The sequence below is a fragment of the Diabrotica undecimpunctata genome, chromosome 1, assembly GCF_040954645.1.
Source record: "Diabrotica undecimpunctata isolate CICGRU chromosome 1, icDiaUnde3, whole genome shotgun sequence".
Classification (NCBI taxonomy): domain Eukaryota; kingdom Metazoa; phylum Arthropoda; class Insecta; order Coleoptera; family Chrysomelidae; genus Diabrotica; species Diabrotica undecimpunctata.
Genome location: NC_092803.1, coordinates 39423610 through 39440967, shown reverse-complemented (window position 1 = coordinate 39440967; position 17358 = coordinate 39423610). Strand labels below are relative to the sequence as shown.

Below are 17358 nucleotides of genomic sequence, written 5' to 3'. Positions count from 1 at the left end.
AGCGAGAAAGTTATAGAACTGAAACGAGAAGCTGCTACGTTTGGTCTAAATATAAATGAAAGCAAAACAAAATATATGGAGTGCACAAAATCGAATGAACATGAGAATCTGAAGGTAGACAACCATACCTACAAATATGCCTCCACTTTCCCCTACCTAGGCTCAATAATAAATGACAACATCAGTCAAGAAATACAAGCACGGATTCTTAGCGGTAATAAGTGCTTTTATGCATACAAAGACTTAATGAAAAGTAAGTTACTGAATCGTGAGTCTAAGCTGAGAATCTACAAAACAGTAATTAGACCAGTGGTCATATATGGATGTGAAACGTGGACCCTCTCAACCACTGATGAAAATTAACTGAGAATATTTGAGCGCAAAATACCAAGGAAGATATTTGGACCAACTCAATGCAGCGATGGTTCGTGGAGAATTAAAATTAACCACGAGCTGGATGAACTAATGCAGAGCGCAGATATTGTCAGATTTGTAAAGTCACAAAGACTAAACTGGCTTGGTCACCTAGAAGGAATGCCAGATAATCGAGCTGTAAAAGTAGTCCAGAGATGGAAGCCCCAAGGAAACAGAACAAGAGGAAGGCCCCGTAAAAGATGGATAGATGACGTAGAGAGGGATCTTAAAACCATGAACATCAGGCAGTGGCGAAGGAAAGTATCCGACAAGGCAGAATGGAAGAACATTGTTAAGCAGGCCAAGACTCACAAATGGTTGTAGCGCCATTAGAAGAAGAAGGAGTACCTTGCCATATGGCTAAAAGTATTAAAAAGTACTTTTGTTAGAACAAGAAATTCCGCTCTTACCATGGCCGGGCAACTCACCAGACATGAACCCCATAAAAAATGTCTGGGAGTGCCTAAAAAGAGAGTTAGCCAAGGAAATAAATACCAACAAGGTTCAGTTGATAGAAAGAATTTTTCCATTGGAATCAGACCGAAAATTTAAAAGAAAGCAGGAAAATGCATAAACAGCATGACTAGGAGAGTGGCGTACTGCTTAAAGCTAAGGGTGGCTTAACAAAATATTAATTTTATAGTAAAATATTGTAATAATTTACGTTGTTTTTGTTCAATAAATATGCAAAAAGTTTACTACTATCATTTGTGTTATGTTTCTTACTTATAGCTAACATGTTATTATTATAATTGATTATAAATCACAAGAAACTAGAATTTGCTAAGTGAGTCTAATAAATTGAGCAGGGACTGTATATAAATATATATGCAGATGAAAGGTTAGGCACAAAGAATTAAAAGTTATGGCCTATAAATTTAAAAAAACAATTTACCACTGCTAGAACACTATTTTAAAGCCTGAGTTATCACATAAGTTTTAGAAAACAAACAATACATCATAAAAATATATTTATCAGTATAAAAAATACAATACAAAACACTTTAGGTTATACACAAACATATTGAAAAACAAACACACTACACTCCACTTTCTTTATTCTCTGATAAATTCTTCAATTGTTCCTCTAAGAAATCAATTCGTTTCCGTAATCTATCGTTTTCTTCAACTAAACTAGCTTCATAATTCGAGTTCGGCAACATATCATCGCGCAATCTATTATTAAAATTTTCAACTTTTATAAACTCCTTAACCATCGCCATCTGCATGTCGAGGAGCATAGATCTCAATTGGTAAGTGGTGTGAGTAGCTTGGTACTTAATATCGTTCTTTAAATCACTTACCACGTTCCTAAATTCTTCGTTGAAACATTCTCTGACTACAGCTTTAATGTCACTGGTGGAAGCATTATTAGGTAGAACATTCTGTACAATAGTGGGACTCATTTCCGATTTTGTAAAGAACTGAAATTTGGGCGTCGAAGAGAATTGTTTGGGTTTGCAATCGCTTACATCCACTTTTCCTAGATGAATGGAGTTCGAAGAAGGAAGTTCTGCATCATGGATGCTAGGTAAACGACTGATATCAGCTTTAAGAAAAACATCATCGTTATTGACAGATTCTGAGGCATTGCTTTTATCTAAACCTAGTGCCGCTATAAAGGAGTCGCCACCTTCCATAGAAGCTACAGATTTTGTTTCGAATGCACCGTCTACGGTATGCACGTACATTCCAAAGAAATCGCTTGTTCTAACACTTCTGCGAGGTTGTTTTTTGCTTTCTTCGGCTAGTAAACAAGCACTATTTTCACTAGACTTAGATATACTACATACACTTGAGTCGCCGCTTTCGTTTACTTTTTGAAACGCGATGTATTTTATTGCACTTTTATGGGCTATAAAAGAGTGTACAGGTTCTTGAATATTTCTGGAATCATACACATACACTCGGCCATTTTGAGACGCCAAAACGAAGGAGGTTCCATCCTGTGAGAAATCTACAGCAGTGATGTTGTTTTCAACCGGAACATTAGCTATGCATTTGTTGTCTATTATGTCATAGAAACAGAACTGTCTATCAGAACCGGCAGTAATTATCAAGTCTGGGTTAACAGGTGAGAAAGCTACAGAACTGACAGGCGCTTTGTGAGCCTCAGTGCAAAATTTGCTTCTGTTAATATTGATATCCCAAACAACAACGACGCCTTCATTGCTACCTCCTAAAACTAAATTCCTTTTTAACTGATTAGTTTTAAGGCAACTGACTGAGTTTGATTTTGGAACTCTAAGGTTAGCAGGTGGACTGTTCGTTACATTATTGTAAACTAATACTTCCCCGTTCTTACAAGCTGCAACACAATGAGTATCTTTAGCTGTAAACGCCACATGAGTAACTTGTGTTGAGGCTCTAGGAAATCTCTTCTTAACATTTCTAGATTTAATATCATATATTAGCACTAACCCACTCTTTGTTCCTATACCGACAAGTTTCTTTGTCGTGTTTTGAAAACAAGCTACTGTGGGCTCATCTACTTCATGGATAGTCTTAAGAAGCTTGAGTTGGTCCTTAGTACTAACTATTTCAGTCTGACCGGAATGAGGAACTACGACTAACCAATTACCATCTCGGCTCCAAGAGACGCTTCGGATTGGGCCCTCTACTTTTCCAGGCTGGTAGTTATGAATGACGTTGCCATTAGGAAACTCATGGAACTTAATAGTGGTAGCTACTGATGCAATATACATATCTACAACAGAATTTTTGTATTAAATTACAGAAAGTTTTATTCAAGAACGATATTTGCTACATTAATAACTCTGCAATTTGTTAGTCTTAATATTGCCTTCAAGAATCATTTATTCTTTCTATTACAATTAATAAATAAAATACAAAAACATGTTTTGTTTGATTTCAGTATATCGTCTCAAAAAAAAACAGTTTAAAAAGACCGTTTTTCCATTGAGATATCTGCTCGTAAAGTTATTTGACCCAGTTCGACAAAAAGCAGGCTTAATGTCTACCTGAAAGTGTGTCATTAGTTTATATAGTTTTCAGAATTCCTATTTAAAGGGTAATAAATCTTTCAGTTTTATTGTCTTATTTATGCATTTTCTTCGTAAACATATGGCAAAAAATGGTTTATTGCTGAAATTATAACCCACCGTATGAAAGTTCGTGCATAATTAAATTAGGTTAGATTTATTTTATTATTCCATCAAAATGAATAATCTAAGCCTAATGAATAAAAGTTCTAGAAGTTTCTTTTTCCTTAGAAAAGAACGAAAATTTATTACCAAAGCCGGAGGTACGTATTATATATAACATTTATACAGGGTGTTTCAAAAAGGTATGTCATAAATTAAACCACGCATTCCGGGGACAAAAATAAATTGATTGAATCCAACTTACTTTAGTACAAAAGTGTATACAAAAAAAGTTACAGACCTTTGAAGTTACAAAATAAAAATTGTTTTTTTGCATTATGTCCTAAACTACTTGACATTTTGTAATACAAATGATTGTTACTTTCTTGTTCTGATAGCATTTTTTATACAAAAGAAACAACAAAATCTAAGCGTACAGAAAAATTTTAAGTGGGGTGTGTCGCCCTAAATCCCCCCAAACTTTTGAGTACGTTCAAATCAAATGAATTTTGTACATTCAGGAAAAACTGGGCGAGGCCATTAGTATGTTTGGGTCGAAGGCACAGCAGGAAAAGGAGCACAAAAGGTAGGTTCTATTTTATTAAAATATTTGCAAGAGAACCTAACACCTAAAGTCACTGAATTGATATTATGGTCTGACAGTTGCGGAGGACAAAACCGCAATATTAAAATTGTGATGCTTTTAAAATCTGCACTTGAGCTTATACCTTCTTTAAAAAAAAAATAAGTATCGGGACACAGTTTTATGCCCAATGGCTCCGAATTTGGTGAAATAGAGTTAGCACTAAAGCTCCAAAATCGGTTGTATACTCCAGATGATTGTATAAACGTTATCAAACATTGCAGAAAACGAAACAAATCAAATGGTAAAAAAAGAAGAGTTTAAAGGAGTTTGCGATATTTTAAAACATATTGTAAATAGAAAGAAAGATATAAATGGGAATTCGATTAACTGGCTTCAAACTAAAGAAATACTGCGCATTAAAAAAATCCTTTTAAAATATATTTTATCAAAAATCACGGCGGAAATTTGCAAGAAGGAGACATAAGTAAACGAGTCAGAAGAAATGCAACCAGAACTACAGAATTTTTATATTCCTCTAAACTGCAAATTTTGTGGCCTAATGGGAACCTGTCTCTATTCCAAAACTTAATGACAAATGTCGTTAATAGAGCTTATTCCATTGGATGCCAAACAATTCTAAAAAAATATCGTAGCTATCGTATTAAAGCTAAAAATTTAATAAAACGTTATTATAACACGTATATTTTTATTTTGAAACATCAGATTAAGTGTTAAAAAAATTTAAAAAACGTGTTAAGAGTTTTGTTTTTATATTTGCATTATTCTATCAAATATAAAACTTGTCAGTACTATAATTTAGAAATAGCACAAAAAACAAATTTAAAATCTTTAAACCCATTTTTCTCAAAACTACATTTTGGCACTTAATCCGATATTACATAACGCGGTCCAATTATTCGCCCTCTCATCATTGAAAATTACTCTTTCAATAAGGCTCAAAAACTCATTTACTTAAAATTTAAAATTCTCTCTTCGAGGCGAACTTCTTAATCTGATTGACTCTTTCGAAATTACACACGAAAACTTTGATTTCGCAATTGACATGCTCGACAGGAAATATGACAATAATCTCGCAATAATTAATTCGCACATTAATTATATAATAGATCTCCCAGCACTATCAAGAAGCAATTACACGCTAAATGAGTACATAAATGAATTAAAAAGACTCATTGAGTCCTTAAAATTTTTTAAAAGTTCCAGCAGAATCTTGGGATTATCTCCTAATTAATTTAATAATTCGAAAACTCGATTTTCCCACCAAACGGCACAACGGAGAAAGGAGAGATCGGAATTGTACTTCCTCAATAGTTGAATTATTTGAAATCTTAATGAACGCTGCAATTATTCTCACAGACTCGACAACTATCCCTGAATCAAAAAGGAACTAAATGACATATTAAATCTAACACCACCTCTCTCCATTCGAATGCCTCTGCCTTCGTCCCATCTCGCAATTATATAAAATGCAACTACTGCAATGACTCACCTCACAAAATGTTTTCATGCAGACAATGTTCTACTCTCTCTTACGCCGAAAATTACAATTTTCTGAAATCAAACCACATGTGCTCCAATTGTTAATGTACAAGACACAACCATGCTGATTGCTCCTCTCGCAGCTGTTCGATATGCTGCAGAAAGCATCATACTCTTCTACATCAAAATTATTATGCAGAAAAGACACAAAACAATCTGGCGCTACTCTTCTCATCCAGATAATTATCGCACAGGTATAAAAAACATGGAAGCCCCAAATAAAAGGAACCAGAGAAAAGCCCCATAAAAGATGGATAGAGGATGTAAAAGGCGTGAATATTAGACAATGGAGAAGGAAAGTGGCTCTTACACTGCAAAATGTTGTACTGCTAAGAGAGAAGAAGAGGTGTATTATCAACGAAATATTTGATCAAAACTGAGATGCAACAAGGAAACAGTTTTGAAATTATTGTTTTTGGAACAGTCTAATGCCTTCTAATATTGGATGTTGCAGGACGATCTTTAATACTAAAAAGAGTAGTAAATTCACAATTATCTATATAACGTTTAGTGATGTCATGTTACACGTGTTTTCGGCTATTAGGTCTGTATCAGAAAAAAGTTACGGGCCAAGGCATTTATGGCAATATATTAGTTCAAAAGTTAATAGAAATTTCTAGAATTACATAGAACTTATTAAAAATTAGTTTACAAATTTCAGGAGAAAATAATGAAAATGAAGGTATAGAAAAACATTGAGATATCGTTGTTACTCAATATACATTTAAAAGCTTTATTCAAATATTTCCGGCTTTTAAATTTAACATCTTTTTCCTCCTATTTTTATGTAACCCAATCGACAGACACGCTTTCATTGGTAATTGGTTGAGAACAAAATTCAATTAAAATTGTGTAAGTTGAAAAAACACACGTAACAGATTGTACGTCAACTGTCAAAAATTGACATTTACCGGCTGGCTGCCTTGTTGTCAAGAAGGGTCTTTTCCATTAAAAATTAAATTACAGGAAGTTTTTAACACTACTATTTCTGAGAAAAGATATTCAGACAACTACAAAGTAAGTGCCTGCACATTTATTTACACGTTGCATCTACAAATTTACATTCATATCAGTATTGAAATTATTAATCTTAATATCTATTAAATGATATGAAATCCAATTGTACATGCAGTTTTGGACTATTTTCATATAGTAATTGCATAAGTTATATATAAGCAAAGGATATAGACGCTATAATCTTTGATATAAGTTTGAAAGTTTATTTTTTTAAAAACAACAATTATTCTGAAGCAATTTTCTTGTGGCATCTTGTGGTAATTTACTATTTTTGTTGAGAATAAGCCACAATCTTACTTTAAAATTAAGTTTATTTGAAGTTTCGATTTCCACTTCGGAAATCGTTCTCAAAATACCTACTTCAAACAAAGCAATATTTAGAAATAATAATTTACCAGTTCATCTGAAAGCTTCATTTTTAAATATATATTATTGTTGCCATTTCAGAAATTTTTGTTTTTTTTATCGTTTTTATGTTAACTATAACTTATGTTAACAGTATTGCTGATAATTTAAGCAATTTAAGTATGAATATAACCGTTAATATAACCTTGTTGTTTTTAATATATTAAGGTATTAAATTATTATAAAGAATGCTAGGCTTACCTTAATTGACTATTTTGGCCCCTTGTTACATTGAAAAGTTACTTAGAACCCTTTGTTTAGTTTAAAACTCAATATTAAAGAAAAAAATAATAGGAATAAAATATTTCAAACAGATTTAAATGACACATTTGACATATGTCATATTATTGACCATTTTAAACGATTTTTAGGTTGTCCCTTGCCAACATAATTGTAAAAACATAAAATATTTGCAAATAAATGATTTGAAATGTGTTATATGATCAACTTCAGTTAATTATTTTTCTCTTTAAATTATATGAATTAATGGAATTTATTATGATGAATAAAAACGAGAAATATAAACTTAATAACTATTATATCAGTCATGGACGTTAGGCAACCAGGATTTCTTTCCACCCAATCATGGATTATTCTAATACAGGGTGTTCCACCTATACCACACATTAAATTTTCATCTGAAAATAATTGGATTTAAAATCACAAGTTTATTTTTGATTTTGTTATTTTTAATGGAACACTATGAATAGATAAAACGAGAAATTGCCAATAGAAAACATCACTTGAGCCTAAGATTGCTACCATTTTGCTTAAGACTACAAATCAGCAGTCACATTTTTCATGTATTTTGTTGTGGAAACTGCAGTGTACGCTATGTTTTTTATAACCCCTCCTTTTCAATAAATTGGGGGCTGGCTATATATTGGAAAGATAAGGAAAATCTACTTCCTTAGATTTGATTGTATTTGGACTATAAGACTCAATATTGGTTTTGTCAGAGAAAACGAAGATAGATGAGTGTTCGGGCCTATCTTTGTTTGGGAGCAAGTCTGGTTGGAATTTTTTAGGATATCAACTAATGTTATTTTCTTCTCAAGAAGTTTTTGGGGCAAGATATAATTGTATTCCAGTTATCAGTGCTTAGTTTTCCATTTATATTTTCAAAAGGCCTAAATATCCTAACTACTACAACTGTTAGAGATTTTAAATCTTTGTATCTCTCCTCAGGTTATTTCCCAGAGTATATGTATAAATTTGTAACATAAAAGATTTTAGAATCATACAAACGGTATATTGTTATAGCATACATATTTAGCTGGCTTATTTGGTATATACTGTATAAAGCTACATCTGCCAAAAAAATCAGCATCGCATCTGTTGTTATATATTCTGCTGGACAATATTTTTTTTGATATTTGTTGCCAAACTAATCCAAAATATTTCTAATTGGGGCCAAACGATCAAATCGTTTTCTTTGTAGATGATCTTCTTTATTGTCAAATCTGAAAACACAAGTAAATAAAGTAAGCCAAAAAGATTCAATTTCTCTTCCTCACTTGTTTCTTTAGGATCTCGTTTCCTAATGTAGACCTTTTGAATATCTCTAATAAATGCATTTATATAATACAAAATATTCTTAATCATATTTTCTGTGAAAAAATAAATAAACGCACCTAATTCATCAGAAATCTGTTCTTTGCTTTCCGAAGGTCGATGAAATATATTGACGGTATTTCTAGAGTCATATTTCGCAAATTTGCTTTTCAGTGGATGTTTTTAACGTCGTAGATTTTTATTGCGGCAAAGAAAGGTATGTTCTGTGTTATGTTTGGATTTCAAGATCAATAGTGTAGAGGTTTTCGTCATCAGCATCAACTTCCTGTTCGGAACATGAGTCCTAGTCACTATTATTGAATTGATTCGTCGGAATTATCTTCATCGATACCGTCTAGGTAGTCACTCCCTAGTTCTTCAGTGATTTGTTCCAATCATGTTCTCTGTTTAGCTCCTGTTTTTTAGTTTATATATTATAATAAATGCTAATCTTCCTCCCAAGACGTTTATGAGTTTCTTCATTATTTCCTCATTGATGAGCGATATTCGTGGTATTTTTTTATCAGTCTCGCTACTCCTTTCTATTTCTCCTTTTGATACTACACCATATAGTATAAGTTCCCACTACAAAATCACTACGTTCATAATGTAGTTAATCAAACTCACATTTTTACATACATTTAAGAATAGGAGAATACATTGATAATAGGTTGCCAGTCAAAAAGTGACCTTAAATAGTTTTAATTTAATTGATGGTAATTAATTTTTGAACAAAAACTTCGTTCATTTATTTTTTCATTAAATAAGCTAAAATTAAAGCTATTTTTCTTTTAATACGATGACATAAGATGACCTTGAAAAAAATGGTCGCAAATTATTGTTGTCAACTATTAAAAAAGCGGGGTATCAAAGATAAAGTAAAAGAGAGCTAGCGCTTAGTCCACTGGTTTGACATGGCGAATATCAGTTGTGTGAGTTTTTATTGCACATGCGTCGATAGACAGTGTTAATAACATATTACATACATATGATTAAAAATACACGTTTTTATTTTTCTGAAACGCAAACTTTACTTTAATCAATAACAGAATAACGAGGTTCAAAACGTGATCAGAATAATTTGACACTCGCCGTCCTTGTCAAACCAGTGGCGTGTGCGCTAGCTCTCTTTCACTTTATCTTTGATACCTAGCGTTTTTAACAGCTGGCAACCCCAATTTGCGACCATTTTTTGTCAGGCAACCTTACATCATCATATTAAAAAAAAATTAGCAACGTATTTTATTTAAAAAATAAATTAAGGAAATTTTTGTTCAAAAATTAATTACTATTAATTAAATTAAAACTACTTGCGGTCACTTTTTGACTGGCAACCTGTTATCGATGTATTCTGCTATTCTTAATTGTATGTAAAAATGTGAGTTTGATTAACTACGTTATGAACGTAGTGATTTTGCAGTGGGATCTCGTACTATAATAATGTCAGACCCCCGGCAATGCATCCACGAGGAATTCATTGAAATGTATAAAAGTTTTTCGTGTTTGTGGTAAGTGAAAAATACAGACTATAGTAACCGTAGTAAAAAACATCACGTTAGGAACTTATAAAAAATACATAGAAATATGAAACGATGGCAAATAAAGAGAGAGTTACAAAACAACTCGTTGAGGTCGGTTTATAAAAAAGATTTGAAAAAATTGAGGACATGAGTTAGCTCTTGAACTGGAGAAGAAGACATACAAAAAGTCTTTGGGATAGTTCTACCTATTGGAATTTATAGATGATCAAGATGTATCTACCAAAGATGCCAGGAGAAACTAATGACAAGTAGTCTCGGAAGGTATCTGAGAGTTGCTGTTAGTCGTTCATGGGATTAGACGAGCGGTTTACCCCTATAAGCAGAGCATAAACCAACTAATTTTTTGCATTTCTACCACACCAAACAATTTTTATTCGATTTTATATATTTTTTCAAGTTCAAATATATATTTTCTTAAGTTATCCAAGTGGGCCGGAAATTGTATAAAAACCTTTATAATATTTAAACCTTCAAGTACAAGTAGGAATATTTTGACAAGGATAAATCGATTCTATCTGGCTCAAAACACGGAACCAAATATTTTCAATATGCATTGCTAGCAATCTATCGCTGTATATGATAATAAGCATGTACGGTCGCGGCTATACAGGCTGGCGGCGCTTAGAAATCTTTGTGTAAATTTTAAATTATGTTTTTAGCAGGATAGAAATCACTTATCCTTGTCAAAATATTCTTACTTATACGTGAAGGTTTAAAGAATATAAAGCTGTTTGTAGAATTGTAAAATCAGTAATTAAGGCATTTTTTCAACAAAAAATTGCAAATACCTCGAAAACGAAGCATTTTTCGAAAAACTACCAAGAAAGAAAAAGTAATTACTTCGAAGAGATACATTTAAAAAAATTTTTACTCGAAGCGATTCGGGAAATTGTTTTTTTTTTGTTATGTTATTTGTTAATAATAATTTCCGGCTCACTTGGAAAAATTTTAAAAAATACATTTGAACTTGAAAAAATATATAGAATCAAATGAAAAAGGTTTGGTGCGGTAGAAATGCAAAAAAAGTAATTAGTTAGTGTATTCCGTTTCTTAGCGTCTTTTTAGGGGCAAACCGTTCTCCTAGATATAATGGCTTTTCTCATGGGTTGTTTCAGTATAGATGGTATTACCAACTCTAGCAAATTGACGATAGGCTGAGATATCCATTCGCAAATAATTGTGCCAGTTATCAGGTTCGCTGCTCACTTTTTTTCAGTAACGAGACGTAGCAATACTGGCTTCTATTTGGAAGCCACTTCCCTGACCATTTTGTTTTCTCCTTCAAAAAATAAAAGAAAGCAGCCATTTTTCCTCCATAATCAAAAAAGTCTTTCAACAAGATTCACTAAACAAACTTCACACAATTGACAAAACGTACATTTTGTCCTAGGGTTTTTATGTCCGACAAAACGTACAATAAAACGTAGCGTAAAAATCGGCATTAAGGCTGGCGGAAGCTGCCTTATTAAGGCAGCGGAAGTGTTTAAAGTTACCCTGTAGGACCCCGACTTGGATTATTATGGTTATTTGTCATCACTTTTTGTTTCCTGTTCATTTATACCCATACCCTGCCAAGGTTATCTGACAATCTCTTAGAGTTCACCAGCTCTCTGATGCATCGCTTAGGCAAGACTTTTCCCCTGTACCTTGCAACCCCTGGTGTTCATTCTTGCAATTCTGACAGATTCGCAGTGTCAGACTGGCATGGATTCGAGGAAGATTATAAAAGTTGCGGACCCCATTCTTTGATCATATGTGCCATATTTGCAAAAGAAACACAAACGACAAGAAGGAATAATTCCACGTCATAGGCTATAAATCCCGAATACAATGTATATTCCATACTCGCTCAGCTCATACTTTGATAGATTTATTGTCGGAAACATACAATACAAAAATTCCTACCTCTCATTATTAATAGTCCAAATAAACTTAATGTTGCAGACTTCTTTCATTGAAAAAAAAAAAAAATCATGCATAATGAGAGTGTATATTCATTAATTTTCATTAAAAATTTTCCATATGTAAATACTAACTATAAAACTTTTTGTTTTAATTGGTGCAGTTTTTTTAATAAACTGCATTCGAATATTTTTTGTTTAAATATTGGCCATGAGCACGCATGCTTGGTTGTATAGTAATATCCAGCCACTGCCAGTCGGCCAAAATTTACTCAAGTTAGCAAAAAATAATTACTACTAAACTCTATCCAACGAGAAGAGATAGTGCGCCAAAACAACAAGGCGTTGCCAAATTTGCCAGGTCCGGATTTAACGTTTACTAATACATACTTTTTTAAACATATTTTTTTGGTAAATCGGAAATCCAAAATTAATAATATGTTGTACTTATCTGGATTCATCTTGTTGGCTTTATGCAAAAAAATTTTTTCCATTTTAAAAATAAATAGCAATTTGTAACACGCTCCTATTTACAATGAAATAAAACACCGCCACTGTTAACACTGCCATAATCAGTTACTGTTTGATTTTGTTTGAACCAACAAATACTGTCATCAGCAAATTCTTGCGTGTATAAACTCGCTATAAGTTCAGTTGATAAAATAGCTTTCGTGGTAATAATTGTACATTTCGGCGCGTTTAATCGAACTTAGTGGGTGTTTATTTATGCTTTCTATTGTTTGCTTTTATATTTATTTTTTTACACTGTTTACAGTTTGCTGTCTAATTTTCAGTTTTACAAACAATGTCGAGTTCTACAGATTCTGCCGAGGAATTAACTCCAAAAAAGCGTTCAAAATTACGTGCATTTAGTAGTACGGAAAAAAGCGTTATATATAATATTTATAAATCGACAACGGAATCGCGTTTTATCAAAATCGTCGAATAGACGATTTTGATAAAACTGCTATTCGTCGAATTGTACATCAATTTTTTTTTCGCAACGAAATACCAACTATAGACAACGTTCTTGCAGCTGTTAACGACGACGAAAGCTTGCCAAATTTTAAACGCAGTACTTTTCATTAATTTCTAAAATCATTAGATTTTAAATACGTACGTAGGGGTAGAAACAGTGCTTTATTAGAACGAGAAGAGATTATTTTATGGAGGCGAAATTTTTTAAAATCCATTAAAAAATTTCGGGAGGAAAACAGGAAAATTTATTATTTAGATGAAACGTGGGTAAATGCAGGACATACAAAATCTCATGTGTGGGTTGACGAAACGGTGAAATCTTCCAGGCAGGCGTTTTTGTCAGGTCTCTCAGCAGGTCTCAAAAATCCATCTGGCAAAGGACAAAGACTGATTCTTACACATATTGGGAGTGAAACAGGTTTTGTAGAAGGTGGCCTATGGACGTTTGAATCAAAAAAGAGTGGCGACTATCACGAGGAAATGAACTCAGACGGTTTTGAAAAGTTTTTGCAAATATTTTGCCCCTTTTAGAAGACAACTGTGTCATAGTTCTCGATAATGCTCCTTACCATTCGCAAAAAAGTGAGAAAGTACCGACTACAGCATGGAAAAGCAAAAAATAAAAGACTGGTTACGATCAAAAAATATCGACTTCGATGAGGACATGCTTAAAGTTGAACTCTTACAATTAGTGGCACCGCGTAAGGCTGAATATAACAAATATGTTATCGATGAACTCGCAAAAGCTCAAAATAAAACCGTTTTACGTTTGCTACCCAACCATTGTGAGCTCAATCCTATTGAGCTGATTTGGGCTGATGCTAAAAATTTTGTTGCTGCCAACAACAAGACTTTCAAATTTGCAGATGTCAAAATCCTTTTAAATGATGCCCTTAACAACATTACCCAGGAGAAATGGAAAAACTGTGTGAAGCATGTGCAGAATACAGTAGAAAAAAAGTTCTGGGAACTTGATCATATTATTGAGGTCATGGTTGAACCGTTAAATATAGAAATTGGTAGTAATGGTGATAGTGATAGTGATAGTTCAAGTTTTTCCTAATTGTTTTTAACGACAACAAGGTAAGCCATCTTAGCAGCCACGTTTTTTTTCCCAAGTTAGCTATAAAACGGAAGGCGAACGATTTTTTTGGCATGTAAGCCTCGTTTGTTTGTATTTATTTTCATAATTATCCCACTAATCTCAATTATTATTTGTAAATCTTTTTTATAAGAATAATGCATAACATTCATTTTCCTCAAGTTTGATTTATTATAATTTTACCAGACTGATTAACGGAAATAGAAATAAGTGCAAAAAATATAAAAGGTTTGAAAAAAAAAGTTATTTTAAATGTCATTCCATATGCATTGCAAAATGTATGTGCTCATTTTTCATAATTGTCAACAAATGGATTTAAAATCTATGTAGCACAATAAAATATAACAAATTGGCAACAGCGCAATAACAGAAGTATCGTCTAACTGTGGCTAGGGATGCATCTTTATCGTTCGACTTTTCTTCAAATACTAATTTAATGGAAGTTACAGCAGTACAGCTGTGTACAGTGTTGTCAGTTGATTTAGTATTAGTATTTAATTTAAAAATACAAACAAAAAATTGTATAATGAATATCTATTCCCAAGTTTATGATATATGGGATGAGAAAAACATTTATTGCCGACTTTGTATGTGCATTGAATCAAAAATGTTCTATTATTTAAAAATATATATTCATAAATATCACTTAATTTTCGTAATACAGATCTGAAATAGGCGGAGAGAGATCTAAACGACAGCCAATTAAAACGTTTATAACCCTACACGCGTATATTTCGTTGTTTACTGGCACTATCGCTTCTCGGTGGATAGAGTTTAGGCAGTTGGGACTGTGATCCGCGAACCGAGTATATCAGATATTTTACTAATATTTGTACTGTAGCTGCGCTATTTTGTTTTGTTAAATTAAATTTTATATTGTATTTTATTTTTAAATTATACATTTATTGCTGTTAATAAGTAAATAAATAATAATTTATTTTTCAGCTATTTATATTCCTTATTATAATGTAATATTTTATAATTAGGTACTGAATAATTACTTGATATATTGACTTACCTTTTTTATTTTCAGAATGATCACCGACGTTCACCTGGCACTTCTCTCTAATGCTCTTGGAGTAATTCTTTTCCTTCTTGTGGTGCTTTTCCATTATATTAATGCAAATTATTCTAAATAAACTTCACAAATTTATAAGTTTTAAGTATAAGATGTAAATATAAAGTAAAATACACTTTTCTATTACAACTTTTTTATTCTGTGTATTTTTTATAAGAATCAAACCTATATTGAAGAGAGTACTATTAACATTAAATGAACTATTAGTATAGTAAGGTACTTTTCGAGTACACGCCCTTATTAAAAAGAAAAGGAGCGGTTTTAATATATTATAATTGAGATTAATTACTATAAGTTGTTACGGTACTGATTTTAGATATATTTGTATTGACTTCTCGATACTTTATTGTATAAAAATTACGATCAGATGTTTAATATTTCATCTCGACATCGTCAAGAATCAGCTGTTCAATACACAAAAAAAATTTGGGGCTTTCTGCTTTTCCACTATGGTTCTTAAAAATCTTAAAAAACGTGGATTAAAAAAATCCGGGCTCGATTTTCTGATGGACGAACGCCTTTGATTTTCTATATATTACGGGTATAGTTACAAAACAACATGCATTGAACCAATTAACGGCGTCTTATCGCATTTCCATTATCTTTCGCCAAGCCTCTTCATCCAAAGCATTCTCTTCTCGTAGCTTTATAACTAGGATATTATAATTTATGGTATTATATGATATGGTATTGTTAGACAAAGGGACTTTTGAAATCATTTTCCCCACCGACTCACCAATCATAATGTTCACTAAATATACAGCAGCCGGTAGAATGAGTTGCTCTGCGTTGGCATGGGCCTCTTTACACTTAGCATCTTTGTGTGATCTAACAAAGCATTACTTGACATCTGTTTATAAATTCTGTCTTAATTCAATTAACTTTTTGGTAAAAAAGTTGTGAGGTTTATTAAGAAAGTTACAATGATGGTTTTCGCTTCTGGGAACCCTTATTATTTGTTTTTGAAATGTCTTTTCTACATTCAGCACTATCTGTATTATTCAAATTAAATACGAATTTTTTTATTTTTAAGAGTATCAGAATATTACCTTTCGAAAATTAACTTTACCACCACACTATTAAGTTAGTCGAAGGCTAGTACGAGCCATGGAGGTAAGAAAACACAGTGGTTTATTAACTCCATTGTACGAGCACTGAGATGGTGGCAACCAGTGTTACCAAAATCAGGAAAGCAAAAAAGCAGCAAATGGACTTTAAAATAACAGCAGAAAACGGTAAAATAACAATTTCAAAACATCAAATCTACTGTCTGGCATAACATTCATATAATTGATAAATAGTTATACAACCACTGTTAGACTTTGCCTTTATTTAAGGAATTTATGGAAATTGGAAAGTAAATAAAGTCAAAATTAAATCATTGTTCATTTTATTACAATCGAGAAATTACTCTAAAGTGCCTTTAATAGTAGTCGTAGATATTTTATTTCTTAACTTTGTTGTCATTATACGAGTATGCATGGCTGAAAAAAGCCTTTCAACGGCAAGGCTGCTGTGGGCTAGACATAACAGTTTTTTACCACGTGGCATAACATTGAAAATGTTTGTGAACCTTCTCAATTCTTTATTTGAAAAACGTGTTACAACATTGGTGAATTTCTGGAATTTCGCTGTTAAAGGACAGATCCATATGCCTTAACTTTCACCTTTTTCTATCAATGTCAGTTACATTTCTGCAGGAAAAATGTTCGGGGAAAAGTAAAGCATGTCAGCAATGGAAGGAATATTCTTTTTCATTTTGGGGTCAACAATTGCTCCAGGTTGGCGATCTCTGTCGTTAAAAGGAAATCTTTGTTTCAAAGTGTTGCCGTGACTTTTTCAAACTCTACACATTGTATAGAAATTGTTTACCTTTTCTTCATCCAGCTCTCCTGTTTCACGTTTAATTCTAATCAGGTTCGGTACCATTTCCCCGACCTGTATTTCGTGTAATGGTAAAGGTTTTTTTACATCTGTGAAATCTTTTCTCAACATTTTCGCTTTTTTCATATCGTCTGCATGTCTCGCTTCACGTTTTTCTGCTTCAATAAGATCTAAATATTCCTATTTAACAAAGCACTCCAACAGGACTGTGTATTCGGTCAGTATTTTCTCATA

At 32.5% G+C, this 17358-nt stretch overlaps 3 protein-coding genes across 3 annotated transcripts; 2 read left to right on the top strand and 1 right to left on the bottom strand.

Annotated features, from left to right (window-relative positions):
- Window positions 1–1370: 1370 nt before the first annotated feature.
- Window positions 1371–7440, bottom strand: LOC140448205 (protein NEDD1-like). Its single transcript, XM_072541319.1, has 2 exons — window positions 7288–7440; window positions 1371–3121 (listed from the first exon to the last, which is right to left on the bottom strand). Exon 2 carries the CDS (start codon window positions 3117–3119, stop codon window positions 1455–1457), a length of 1665 nt encoding a protein of 554 aa, XP_072397420.1. The 5' UTR covers window positions 3120–3121; window positions 7288–7440; the 3' UTR covers window positions 1371–1454.
- Window positions 7441–13664: 6224 nt separating this feature from the next.
- Window positions 13665–14123, top strand: LOC140440804 (uncharacterized). Its single transcript, XM_072531196.1, has one exon. The coding sequence runs from the start codon at window positions 13665–13667 to the stop codon at window positions 14121–14123; it is 459 nt and encodes a 152-aa protein (XP_072387297.1).
- A 1073-nt stretch (window positions 14124–15196) lies between these two features.
- LOC140448286 (dolichyl-diphosphooligosaccharide--protein glycosyltransferase subunit 4) lies at window positions 15197–15377 on the top strand. Its single transcript, XM_072541380.1, has one exon. The coding sequence runs from the start codon at window positions 15197–15199 to the stop codon at window positions 15299–15301; it is 105 nt and encodes a 34-aa protein (XP_072397481.1). The 3' UTR covers window positions 15302–15377.
- Window positions 15378–17358: the final 1981 nt, after the last annotated feature.